The 13,528-nt window shown below is 50.5% G+C and overlaps 1 protein-coding gene across 1 annotated transcript in view; it reads left to right on the top strand.

Annotated features, from left to right (window-relative positions):
- Nucleotides 1–252: 252 nt before the first annotated feature.
- The window catches only part of PPM1F (protein phosphatase, Mg2+/Mn2+ dependent 1F), a 28,550-nt gene continuing 15,274 nt past the window's right edge, over nt 253–13,528 (top strand). The window contains exons 1-2 of the mRNA XM_004386224.2: nt 253–501; nt 5,228–5,376. Of these exons, the coding sequence (XP_004386281.1) occupies nt 296–501; nt 5,228–5,376 (355 nt within the window). The 5' untranslated portion in view covers nt 253–295. The remainder of the gene's footprint in view (nt 502–5,227; nt 5,377–13,528) is intronic.

Below are 13,528 nucleotides of genomic sequence, written 5' to 3'. Positions count from 1 at the left end.
ATTCACATCCCCCCTCTGGCCTGAGTTGTCCCCCGTGCCTGCTCGAGAGCCCCCGCCTGAGCTATGAGGGGGTGGGCTGTGCCCTCTCCCTTGAGGCCCAGCCTTAGCACAGCACCTCCGTGTTTTGCCTGTGAGAGAAGGGGAGCAAACAGGACCCATGCCCTCTATGCTGCAGAGAGGCCGGAAGAGCCGGGCACCATCTTCAGTGTTTGCTGACTCACATTTCTCCCTAGAGCGAGACTGACTGTAAACCTACCCACCCAGCGCCGGCACAGGCGCCCAGGATGCTCTCGGAATGGCCTCTGGTGCCCCACAGGAGAGCAGCCAGAGGGCCAGCGGTGCAGAGGAGACCCAGGGGTTCCTGGACACCTTCCTGCAGGACTTCCCAGCCCCACCAAGCCCAGAGAGCCCTCTGCCATGGAAGGCCCCGGGGGTGGCGCTGAGCCAGGAAGAGGTGCTGGGCGAGCTGACTGAGCTGGCATTGAGCTTCCTGGGCAGCAGGTAGGCTGGGTGGGGTGGGCCTCTCCATCCCGCCGATGTTGGCCATTGCTGCTGTCACTGGGCCCATGGCCCTGTGCTGGCTCCATCACCTGTGTACATTCCATCACAGTACTGAGCGGCAGGGACTTCTGACCAGTTTTACAGTTGGGGAGGCAGTGGCTCTGGTGGGTTAAGTCAGGGCAGGGTCAGGCCAAGGGCAGCACAGGCCACACGGCTCCCCAGGCACCATGGCCATGAGTGGGTACACCCTGATTTGCAGACAAGGAAGCAAAGGTACAGAGAGGTGACGCAGCCCACCTGATAGATTTTGGAGAGATCAAGAGTAGCCTGTCCGCAAACCACCCGCACACTGTGTCCAGCTGGGCTGGTGTCTGGGGAGGCACTGCTGGGTCTGTGCCCCTATACTCAGTCTGCAAGTATTACCCCCCAAGAAAGACAACGGCCGACCAGCCCTTCTCTGACCATCACCCACACAGCCAGCTGCAGGGCCTTGGAGTTGGGCTGCTCCATGTGGCACGGGCCACACAGCATCCTGGGGACCTAGTCCCTCCCAAGGGGGTATTCTCTGGCCCTGAATCCCAGCATCACCCTCAGGTCATCTGCAAATCCCCTGAAGCAGTGACATGGCTCTGGCCGTGGCTACTCCAGTGCTTTGTCCACTGACCAGGCCAGCCTTCAGCCTGTCCACAGACTCCGGTACTGCCGCATGCTGCCTGCCTGCCCCCTGTACACTGGCATCTCAGTGTCCCAGGTTGTGTGTCCTCTGCTGCAGTCACCTCCATTCCCACACACCTGGGTGCCTGTATGTGAGGAGCATGAGGTCCAGCGAGGAAAGACGTGCTCTCCCTCTGCACGGCATATCAGCCGTGCCACCCCCATGGCACAACCCCCGTCGCGCTGAGCTCAGTTCTGCAGGGCCGTGCGGCGGGGGTAACCGTGGTCTTGTTTGCCTGTTTTGTTTTGCATTGAGGAACTATTTTCCAGACAGCCAGTGTGCGAGGTGATTCCCCATTCTGGTGGGGCAGCATGGGCCGGGCCATTGGGCTGCCGTGCTGATGTGTGGAGGTGGCAGGAGCGAGGAGGGTGGAGAGGGAGCAGCCAAGGTGGGCAGCGCTTGGGAGGATCAAGGCACCTTCAGGGCCCATTCCTGGTTACACTGCAGCCCCTGACTGGGCCCTCAGGGAAGGTGAAGACCCACCACCCTATCGCTGCTATGGGGCTTGAGGGCTGTGAGGAAAAAGCCAGGGCCAGCCAGCAACCCAGGGTCTCGGGCAGTGAGGGGGGTCTGGGCTGGGTCCACGTGGAGCGTATTGTGTCCACTGGAGATAGAGGGCACAGGCTGAGGCAGGAGTTGCAGTGGTAGAGCAGCCCTGAGGGTAGCAGTGCTCAGGACTGGCTGGGCCTCTGGGTGGGTGGCCAGAGCCCCAGAGGGTCTCCACTCCCAGCAGGCAGGGCGGAGCAGAGGGCAGGCAGGAGGACATGCTGAGGGAGAAGGGGTCTGGGGCTTTGCCTCACAGAGTGCACATGGGAGAGGGGTAAGGAGGAGGGTGGCCCAGGCAGTGGCAGCAGTAGGAGCAGATGACCTGCCCCACCTGGATGGTCTGGGCTGAGAAGACATGTGTTCTCCCAGAGGGCTGCAAGAGGCACGGGCCCCAGTGCAAGTGGGTTCTGGTTATGGTGGGGGTGTTGTTGCAAGCAGAATTTCTGGAACAAAGAGGACTTGCGCGAGGTGGAGCCGGTTCTGAGAGGAGGTGGCGAGCCAGGGTCTCGCCATGGCAGAGCTCTAGGCCTGAGCCCAGAGTGATGGGGCTGGCAGAGAGCCCGGTCAGGCCCAAGGGAATAGTGCCGCTACTGGCCATACCCAACCCTGGGAACTCCCATGGGCTCCTTGGAGCCGGAGGGATTAGAGATACCCCGTGAATCTACTTAAAGCACCTTAAAATGTCGTAGTTACAAAATTCTCGTATTTTCCAGCCTTCCTAGCAGACTTACTTTCAGGTTTTATTTGTTCCTTTCTAATGTTGTTTTTCACACACAGACATGGGTCTTCATTGGTGTGGTCATGGCATAAACATGTGGGCCTGGCACGTTGTCTCACGAGCGCCCCGTGTATCTGTCCGTCCTCATGGTCTCTGGCTTGTGCATACCCACTGACCAGCTCGTGCCGAGGATACAGTGGTGCTCTGGTGTCGTTGTCCACAGACTTTTCAGATGATAGGTGGGATGTTCGGTGAGAATGTGCAAAGGTCAGATCGCAAGTTCCAGCTGTGGTGGCTTGGGTCCAGGCTTCTCCTGGCGTTAGGGAGTTCTTATCACACTCTCGGGTTCCTGAGCAGTGTGGCCTCACACCATGGTTATTTATATGTGCTTCCACCTCCTTGGAGGCCCCCTCCATGGGCGGGATGAGCCTTCACAGTCCTGTGGCCTTGCCCACCCATCAACATTTCCTGGAGCGCTTTTGGCGGTCTTTAGGAGCCCCGCCCTGGAGGGACCCGAGTGGGGCTGGTTCTCACTGTGCAGAGACCAGGACAGGCGGGACACTCAGGTGTTCATGAGCTGGTGAGGTGGGTGGGGTGCCCCAGAAGCAGAATGCTGGTGGCCCGCAGCCAGCATTGTCAGGGTCCATGCAGCTGGAAGCTAACCCCAGCAGCAGGGAAGGGCATCAGGAAGCCGCCCATGACCTCACAGGAGCAGGCGTCACCTCCCCCTGCTCTAACAGGAAATGCCATTGGTTGTCACTGCGGGGGGAACTCACTTCTCATGTCCTGGTTGGTTGTTTGTCAAAGACAGTTCCAGAGGGTTCTGTCATTGAGTCACTCTCTTATTTTAAAACATTACTAAATCATAGTGGTGGATTCCTAAGACCATCAATAGACACACCACAGAGAACACCAGCCCCCAGGGGACATCACCTGGCCCTTCTGGGCTGTTGGAAAGTCCCCATTGGCCCTGGGCACTGGGGGACGGGCACACAGTGAATGAGGCCATCCCGGGGGATGGGTGCAATTGTGTGCTGGAGGCTTTAGGGGCACCAGGAGGAGCATCAGGGAAGACTTCACAGGGATGTGAGGGGCCATCTGGGTCTAGGGGTACGGGGCATGGACATGTAGAGGCTCTGGGCATCTTTAAATTCCAGGTAGTCCTGCCCACTGGTTGCTTCTTGGCCACAGCGGGGTTCAGTCCCTCCATCCCCACAACCTCCTCCCCTGACCTGGCCACCTTTGACCTGCCATCGTTCCTCTTCTCCTGCACTGCCTCTTTGCAGAAGGACTATCCTTCCCTTCAACTCATCTCTCTACCTGCTGCAGCCTTCCTCGCTCCCTCTGCTGACACTAGTGACTCCTAACACAGAATGCCATGCAGCCATTGAGCTCTGTCCCACATGACCTGCGAGTCAGGTCTGAAATAGTGACTGGATCTTATTTGGGTGGCCACTTTCATGGTTGCCTCGTTTCTCTCACTGACCCCTCTGCTTCCTCCCATCTCTTGGGGCTTCCTTCCTCCCCTCCCCGGTCCCCACTCCACCCCTGCCCGTGCTGGTCACTCTCCAGCCCTGTCTCCTGTGCAGACCATGCCTCAGCCTACCTCCTGGACCTGCCCATGGTCAACAGGACCTGAGCTCGTCACAGCGCTCTCAGCCGCCCCCACTGTCCTTCTCCCTGTCTGGTTGACTGACTGTGCTGCAGCCTCCCCAGTGCAACTCAGCTGGGCCTCGCAGTCTGTCCATCACAGTCTGTCCCCCATACTGCTCTCCCCTGTTCTGTATCACTGCCGCCCACCAGTGTCCCTGCGGTCCCCCTTCCACACTGAGGCCAGAGAGCTGTAGAAACGCGGAGCAGTCATGTCACATTCCCCTTCAAACAAGCAAAGTAAGTGGCGCCTGATGGCCATGAATGTGGCCTGCCACCCTCTGCCCACCACCCATCCGCCCAGCGCCCCCTTGCACCAGCCACCCTGGCGGCCTGCTTTGCCAGGGACCCCGGGCGCCATGCACAAACCACTTCCTCTGCTGGACCCTCACCTACCATGTGGCCTGGTGTTCATGAGTGCCCTTTAAAGTGGAGTCCCCCACTCCAGCTCCCCCAGACCCCCCCGAAACCCTCCAGGATGCCCCTCTCCCCTCCTTCAAGTTAACCAAGCCTCCCAGGGCTCCCCTCTCCCCTTGCAGCTCCCCAGGTCATCTAGAGCTCTCCCCAACTCAGCTCCCCAAGTCCCAAGGCCCCCCAACTCCCCCAGGGCTACCCACTCCCCCCCCAGCTCATCAAGCCCCCAGGGCTCCCCTCTCCACCCACTCCAGCCCCCCAGGTCCCTGGGGCTCCCCAGCCATTCTTGGTTACTCCCCCTTTCCTCCCCCTGTGGCCTGTGGGAGAGGCGCTTGGACCAGATTGGAGTTCACGTAATCTGCTTGCCCGTCCTCCGGGCTAGTGGACATAGTTCACACATCTTTGTGGCACCCCCCTACCACGCCCAGCTCCACGCTGGCCCAGAGTGGGTTCCAATCAAGGTTGTTGTGTATGTGAACATGTGTTCTGTTGTGTGTTGTGTTCCTGTCCTGACTCCCCGAGGAGCAGAGGCTGCCCTGCTCGTGTGGGTCCCCGTGCAGTGCAGGCAGGATATCCTGCCTCTGGAAGGGGCTCCCCAAGGGGAGAGGGCAGCGAGGGTCCCTTGGGGAGGGTGCTGGTGCTCCTGCCTCATGTCCTGTCCCTGTCCCACCTTTTGTCCCTAGGAGCGCTCCACCAGTGCTGGCGTCGGCCCTGGCCCATGCAGCCATTTCCCAGCTGCTGCAGATGGATCTCTCAGAGTTCAGGAAGCCACCTGGGCACAAGGAGGAGGAGGAGGAGGGCGACGAGGAAGAGGACAAGGCCCCTGTGACCCGTGAGTCCTGTTGCCTCTCAGGTGGCCCCAGGCTTGCCAGGCCTTGCTGCAGAGTGGACAGGACTGGAAAGGCCAGGCAAGGGGGAGGCTGCAGGGGAGACGCTGGTTTTGGAGCTGTCAGGGCTGACCTGGTCTCCACGTCTTTGTCCTGTTGTCCTAGTGGGGGTGCGGTTGTGGAAACCCATTGATCAGGGCTACAGAGGGACTGCTGTTGAGGGAGGTGCAGAGAGCAGTCCTTCCACTGAGGGCTCATGAGGGGTGGCAGGGTAGAGGAGCAGAGAGTGCAGTCCCTGCTTTGAGGGCTTATGAGTGGCAGGGTCGCAGGGTAGAGGCTCAGAGGATGAAGTCCCTGGGCTTGAGGCTCACGAGCTACAGGGACATAGAGTCGAGGTGCAGAGGGCGCAAGCCCCATGCTGATGGCCCACGAGTGGCAGGGTTGCGGGGTGGAGGTGCAGAGAGTGCGACTCCACATGTGCCACCAGCACAGCGTAGCACAGCCATGCACGGTCAGACTCAGCCATGGCACCAGCATCCAGTGGACACAGGCACCCTTGATGTCCTGTTCAACTGCAGTTCCAGAATAGTCCAGAGAGTAAATAATGCTTTTACCATTCTCATGCGAGGAAGCCGAGGTGCTGACTCACAGCAGCAAGGCTAAACTCAGATGCCCTTTCCCCTCTGCCCCAGCCAGCATCCACCTGGATGAGTGAGGCCAGTGGTGAGTGGTGTGGTGGTGCTGCTGCTAGAACCCAGGGCGCACACCTTGCAGCCCCCACTAACCTGAGTTGGGGCAATGAGACAGAGGCAGTCAGTGACATCCCTGGGTGCTGCTCCAGGTGGGAGGACTGGCCCCCAACAGCACTGCCTGGAGGCTGCTAGTGCATAGACACAGAGCCGGAAAAACCCAGGAATCAGGGGAGCCTGCAGACTTTCTGCAGAGCCAAGGCATGCTTGTCGGATCTCATCATAAAAACATCAGGCTCTTATTCCACATGTTTTTCTTTCATTCTCCTAGTAATTTGTTTTTATTGTATTTTACAAAAGTGTTGGTCCGTGTGAGGAGTCCCTCGGGGGTGCAGAATGGCTAAGTAGTTGGCTGCTAACCAAAAGGTTGGAGGTTCCAGTCTATCCAGAGGCACCTCAGAAGAAAGACCTGGTGATCTGCTTCCAAAAATTCATCCACTGGAAACCTCATGGAGCACAGTTCTACTCTGACACACGCAGGGTAGCCATGAATTAGAGTCGACTCAGCAACAGCTGGGCTTTAGTTTTGGTTCCTGTCATACCGGAAGTGCAGAGTGAGGGAAGCTCATTGTGGAGACAGCCTGTGATGACATCGTCACTGAATGTTCCTGTGGGGACAGGTGCAGCTCAGGGTGCAGGCGGGACTGCATGGTGGCAGGGTCTGGAGGCCTTGGAGGCAGAGAAGCAGAGTTGGGGTCTGGGGCCCACTGAGAACCGTGAGCACCCTGGTCCCAGGCTGCACTGGCCTCTGGGGTATCACAAGCCCCAGCAGAGGTGCCTCTGACTTCAGTAAGTGCCAGGGCCATCTTCTTCCTATGACTGCCCTTCTTCCTGCTCCATCCAAGCACAGCGCATAGCATCTTGGGCTTCTTGGAGCCCGTGGGCGGCTGCCAGCTTTGGCAACAGGCAGCCATCATTCTCTGCAGAGCCAGCAAGCTTCCTCCTAACAGTGCTGCTCCTCAGCTCCACAGCCCCAGAAAGGGAGCAACCCCTCCCTAACCCTCCTCATCACGCACAGGCTGATTCCTCTGCCTGTTCAGGCAGGAAATCAGGGTCACCTGCTGGCCAAAAGGAAAACTGCACAGCTGACTTTGTGCTTCTGTAACCAGAGGCGTGGTGGTGCAAAAGGTTAAGCACTCTGCTGCTAACGGAAAGGTTGACAGTTTGCACCTCGGAAGAAAGGCCTGGCGATCTACTTCCAAAAAAACAGCCATTGAAAATCCCATGGAGCACAATTCTACTCTGACGTACGTGGGGTTGCCATGAGTTGTGGTAACTGTTGTTTTGTTTTCAACCAGAGGAGCCCTCCACTTGGGGTCCCCTGCTGGCTTATGAGGTGGGGAGGGGCAAGCCGGGAAGGAATTTGCAGCCTGCCCCTGCCACCAAGGCAGAGGCCAGCTTTCCTGATCCATTAGTGCCTTTATGGAGGCCAGATGTGGTAAAACCTGTTATTCTTCCAAAGTTGTGACAGGTATTAGGAAAACCACCACCAAAGGGCAAAGAGCCCTGACTGGAACCTCTGTGTGGAGCCTTCTCTCTGGGCAAAGGCCTCAGGAGCTGGGCTGGGCTTTCCCTCCTGCTGCTCAGGGTCTGACTTTTAATTGCCCTTTGCTTGAGTAGAGTGGAGTTTAAACTCTGTCATGGAAATAGTGAGCGATAGCACTGCCTAAGGCAAGAGAATCAGCAGCCTCGTAGACTGAGGGTTTTAGGCCTGATGAGCGCACAGAACTCAGCTTTCCAGAGGCAGAGTGCTTGTAGTCCTTTCCTGCCTTGTTTTTCTGGGCCCAAATGTTGGAGCCTTTTCCATATGATCAAACTGTATATGTCGTTTCCTATCCTTTCTTCACTTAATATCATGACAGAAGCATATTGCATGCTTTTGTTATTGTTATTATTGTTGTTAGTTGCCATCAAGTCAGCTCTGACTCATGGCTACCTTACATTTGAGTCCATTATTGTGGCTAGTGTGTCAGTCCATCTCACTGAAGGTTTGCCTCATTTTTGCTGACCCTCTACTTTATTAAAAATGATGTCCTTTCCTAAGCGGTCAGTCTTTCCTGATGATGCGTCCAAAATGAGCAAGCCGAAATCTCGCCATCGTCACTTCTAAGGAGCATTCTGGTTGTATTTCTTCTAAGACAGATTTGTTCATTCTTCAGTATTCTTTGCCAACACCACAATTCAAATGTATCAGTTCTTCTGTCTTCCTTTTTTATTGTCCAGTTTTCACATGCATATGAGACGATTGAAAAGACCATGGCTTGGATCAGGCACACATTAGTCATCAGAGTAACGTCTTTGCTTTTTTTTTTTGTCTTTGCTTTTTTTTTTTGTAATACTTTATTGTGTTTTTGTGAAAGTTTACATAACAAATTAGGTTCCCATTTAACAATTTCTATATATATTTTTCAGTGACATTGGTTACATTTTTTCACAATGTGTCGGCATTCTCATTTCTGTCTTGGTTGTTCCATTTCCATTGATCTAGTTTCCCTGCCTCCCCTTACCTTCTCATCTTTGCTTTAGGTTAAATATTGACAGTTTGGTCTCATACAGATGATTTTTTTTAAAGGAGCACAGTAAGTACTCATGAGTGACTTGTTTATTTTATGAGCCAATCTGTTATTTAGCTGAAAGGTGACCTCCAGGAGTGGTTTCAGTTGAAAGTTTAAAGGATATCTCAGAGCAATAGTCTCAGGTGCTCTTGTTGCCAGGAACTGCGAGTTCTGCTCCGTACAACTCCAGCAGGGCCAAAAAGACGAAGACCGAGTTGGGGAGAACGAAAGGCAACTTTATTGGTTAGCCAAGCAAGGAGACAGCCGGGGCTGCGTGCCATCCAAGACTGCCTCGCTGGCAGCTTGTTGAGTCCGGTTTATATAGGCAGGATCAGTTTCAGAATGCAAAATGGTGCGTGCACAGGTGCGGGGCGTTTTAGAACAAGTAAGCATTTTCTAAGGCCCAGGTCCAATTCCCCGCGCAGGAGGAAGTTAGTCATTTTTGTTCATTAGCATGTTAGCTCTCCACCCAGGAGCGAAGAGTTTACAATGCATGAGGTGGTTAATGAGCTAAAGGTCATCTGGAGTGCCAAGACTGGGGGCACGACTGGTTTTAGCCAGCCCATGGCTGTTTCTCTTCAAGGAGGTTCTGAGGAGGAAAAGAAGCAACTCCAGGAAATAGTCTGGGTGAGGGGCCGTCTTGAGGCTAAGAAAAAATGGCTCTATGGCTTTACCCTGTCTTATTCTAGTCTCTACTGGTCCAGTAAGTCTGGCCTTTTTTAAGAATTTGAGTTTTGTTCTACATTTTTCTCCCAGGACTGGGACCATCTACTGTGTCCCTGGTCAGAACAGTCAGTGGTGGTAGCTGGGCACCATCTAGTTCTTCTGGTTTCCGGGTAGATGAGGTTGTGGTTCATGTAGACTGTTAGTCCTATAGACTAATTTCTTCTTTGAATCTTTTCCTATCTCTTTTGCTTCAGATGAGTAGAGACCAATAGTTGTATCTTAGGTGGTTGCTCACAAGCTTTTAAGACCCCAGATACTACTCACCAAACTAGGATATAGAACAGAAACTTTATGAAGTATGTTATACCAGTTGACCTAGTTGTCCCACAAGACTGTGGTCCTAAACTTTCAAACCCAGTAAACCAATCTCACGAGGTGTTTACGTCTAGGAAGTACCTATAACTGTACCTCTTATGTGCTTTATTATGTATATGAATATATTTGCAGCGCACACATACACATGCCTGCAGATACACTTATACATGCATACATGTATACACATATATACCTTCCTGTCGACATATATGCATGCATATTTACCCGTGTAACCACAAACATTTTGTGTTGTTATTGCCGTTGTTGCAAAATTGTGTATGTTATAGCATTTACCAAAAATTGCCTTATTCTTGTGTGCTTCTTAGTGTCACTATTTACCTTGGTCAAGTTGTACACACTTCACTCACCTTCATTATTGGCTTTCCTATCACCAAAAATAACAAAGTTAATTATCTAGAGAGTGATTCTCCCTTCCTCCCCCTCCCATCCTGGTAACCACCAATGAACATTGATTTCTGTATATATACCTATTCTTGTCTTTTTATAAAGTGGGATCATACAATATTTATCCTTTTGTGATTGACTTATTTCACTCAGCATAATGTTCTCCAGATTCATCCATGTTATAAGCTGTTTTGAGAACTCATCATTTTTCCTTATAGCTGCATAGTATTCCATTGTATGTATGTACCACATTTTATTTGTCTGTTCATCCGTTAATGGGCACTTAGGTTGTTTCCATCTTTTTGCTATTGTGAATAGTGCTGCAGTGAACACAGGTGTGCATATGTCTTTTCGTATCACTTCTGTTAGGTCTCTTGGGTATATACCTTGGAATGGGATTATTGGATTATAAGGTTGTTCTATTTATAGTTTTTTGAGAAAGTGCCGTACCATTTTCCATCGAGGTGGTACCATTTTGCATTCCTACCAGCAGTGTATAAGGGTTCCAGTCTTCCCACATCATCATCAGAATTTGTTGTTTTCTGTTTTTTTGATCAGTGTCATTTTAGCAGGGGTGAGATGATATCTCAGTGTAGTTTTGATTTGCATCTCTCTAATGGCTAGTGATCGCAAACATCTTTTCATGTGTTTGTTGGCCGCTTGAATGTCCTCTTTGGTGAAATGTCTGTTCATGTCTTTTGTCCATTTTTTAATTGGATTATTTGTCTTTTTGTTGTTGAGTTGTCGGAGTTTTCTGTATATCTTAGAGATTAGATCCTTATTGGATATGTCATTCCCAAAGATTTTTTCTAAGTCTGTAGTTGTTTTTTTACTCTTTTGATAGTCCTTTGATGAGCGTAAGTATTTTTATGAGGTCCCAGTTATCTAATTTGTTTTCTGCTGTTCATGCATTTATACTTGTGTTTGTTAGTTAATTTTTTTTTAAAGATTAGGTCCCATAGTTTTGTTGCTAAGTTTTCTTCCAAGAACTTTATAGTTTTAAGTTTAACATTTGGTCCATTTTGAATTAGTTTTTGTGTGTGGTGTAAGGTATGGGTACTGTTTCATTTTTCTGCAAGTGGATAATCCAGTTTTGCCAGCACCATTTATTAGAGACTGTTTCTTCCCCATTGAATAGACTTTGACCCCTTGTCAAAAATCAGTTGTCTGTAGATGGATAGACTTATTTCTCGGTTCTCAATTCTGTTCCACTGGCCTGTGTGTCTGTCGTTGAGCCAGTACCAGGCCGTTTTGGTAACTGTAGCTGTATTATATGTTTTGAGGTCAGGGAGTGTGAGACCCCCTACTTTGTTCATCTTCAATTTGCTTTTGCTATTCATGGCCTCTTTCCTTTCCATATGAAGTTGGTTATTAGTTTTTCCATTTCAGAAAAGAAGGTTGTTGGGATTTGGATTGGGATTGTATTGTATTTATCAGTCGCTTTGGGTAGTGTTAGAGCCCTGGTGGCACAGTGGTTAAGAGCTCAGCTGCTAACAAAAAGGTCGGCAGTTTGAATCCACCAGCCGCTCCTTGGAAACCCTACTGGGCAGTTCTGCTGTGTCCTGTAGGGTCACTATGAGTCGGAACTGACTCGACGGTAATGAGTTTGGGTTTTTTTTTTTTTTTTGGTTGGATAGTATTGACATTTTCACAATATTAAGTCTTTCAATCTGAACGCGGAATGTCCTTCCATTTAGTCTCTCATAATGTAGTAATGTTTTGTAGTTTTCATTGTATAAGTCTCCTACATCCCTAGTTAGGTTTATTCCTAGGTATTTTATCATTTTGGAGGCTGTTGTAAATGGTATTGATTTCTTGATTTCCTTTTCAGAATTCTCAGACTTCTCAGTCAAAGAACCCAACTGATTTTTGTGTGTTGATCTTGTACCCTGCAGCGTTGCTGAATTCTTGTATTAGATCCAGAAGTTTTCTTATGGAATCTTTGGGATTTTCTATGTATAGGATCATGTCATCTGTGAATAGGGATAGTTTTACTTCTTCCTTTCTGATTTGGATACCCTTTATTTCTCTTTCTTGCCTGATTGCTCTGGCTAGGACTTCCAGCATGATATTGAATAAGAGGAATGATAATGGGCATCCTTGTCTTGTTCTTGACGGGGAGGATCTTAGCCTTTCTCCATTTAGAATAATGTTGGCTATTGGTTTTACATATGTGCCCTTAATTATGTTACAGAATTTCCCTTCTATTCCTATTTTGCTGAGAATTCTGTTCTTTATGTCTATATTTTGTTGTTTCAAGAATTTTATATAGACCACAACTACCACGGCCTCCACCAGACTGAGTCCAGTACAATTAGATGGTGCCTGGCTACCACCACTGACTGCTCTGACAGGGATCACAACAGAGGGTCCCAGACAGAGCTGGAGAAAAATGTAGAACAAAATTCTCGCAAAAAAGACCAGACTTACTGGCCTGACAGACACTGGAGAAACCTGAAGAGTATGGCCTCCGGATACCATTTTAGTTCAGTAATGAAGTCTCTCCAGAAGTTCACCCTTCAGCCAAAGATTAGACAGCCCCATAAAACAAAATGAGACTAATGGGGCACAACAGTCCAGGGACAAGCACTAGAAGGCAGGAGGGGACAGGAAAGCTGGTAACAGGGAACCTAAGGTCGAAAAGGGATGGTGTTGACATGTCGTGGGGTTGTTAACCATTGTCATAAAACAGTATGTGTACTAAAGTACTGTTTAATGAGAAACTATTTGTTCTGTAAACCTTCATCTAAAGTACAGTTTTTAACAAAAAAGAATTTATATAAATAAAATCATTCAATATGTAATTTTTGGGAGTGGCTTTTTTCACTGAGCATTATTCTTTGGAGATCCATCCAGGTTATTGTATGTATCAATAGTTGGTTCTTTTTTATTGCTAAGAATTATCACCTTCCATGCACAAGACCAATTCCCGGCCAGTGCACTTCGTGTGCAGCCACCATCCATCTGTTGGGAGATTTGTCTGGTGCTCTGCTGCTAAACAGGTTTCAGTGGAGCTTCCAGGCTATGTTGGGCTAGGAAGAAAGGCCTGGTGATCTACTTTTGAAAATCAAATCACAACAGTCTGATCTGTGACCGATCATAGAGATGGCACAGGACTAGGTGGCATATCATTCTGCTGTGTATGGCATTGTGTGAGTCAGAGGTCAACTTGACAGCAGCCAACAACAACAGTGTCCCATGGTGTAGATGTATCACAGTGTGTTTAACCTTTCACCTGCTGAAGGACATCTCAGTTGTTTCCGATTTTTAACTATTGCAAGTAAAGCTACTGTAGACATTCATGTACAGGCTTTTGTGTGAACACAAGTCTTCATTTCTCTGAGATAAATGTCCAGGGGTGCAATTGCTGGGTCATTTGATAGTTGCATGTTTAGTTGTAAAAATCA

Source organism: Trichechus manatus, unplaced genomic scaffold (assembly GCF_000243295.1).
Source record: "Trichechus manatus latirostris isolate Lorelei unplaced genomic scaffold, TriManLat1.0 scaffold00157, whole genome shotgun sequence".
Taxonomy (NCBI): domain Eukaryota; kingdom Metazoa; phylum Chordata; class Mammalia; order Sirenia; family Trichechidae; genus Trichechus; species Trichechus manatus.
The sequence above is the reverse complement of the archived record's forward strand: the minus strand, read 5'-3'. Positions and strand labels throughout refer to the sequence as shown.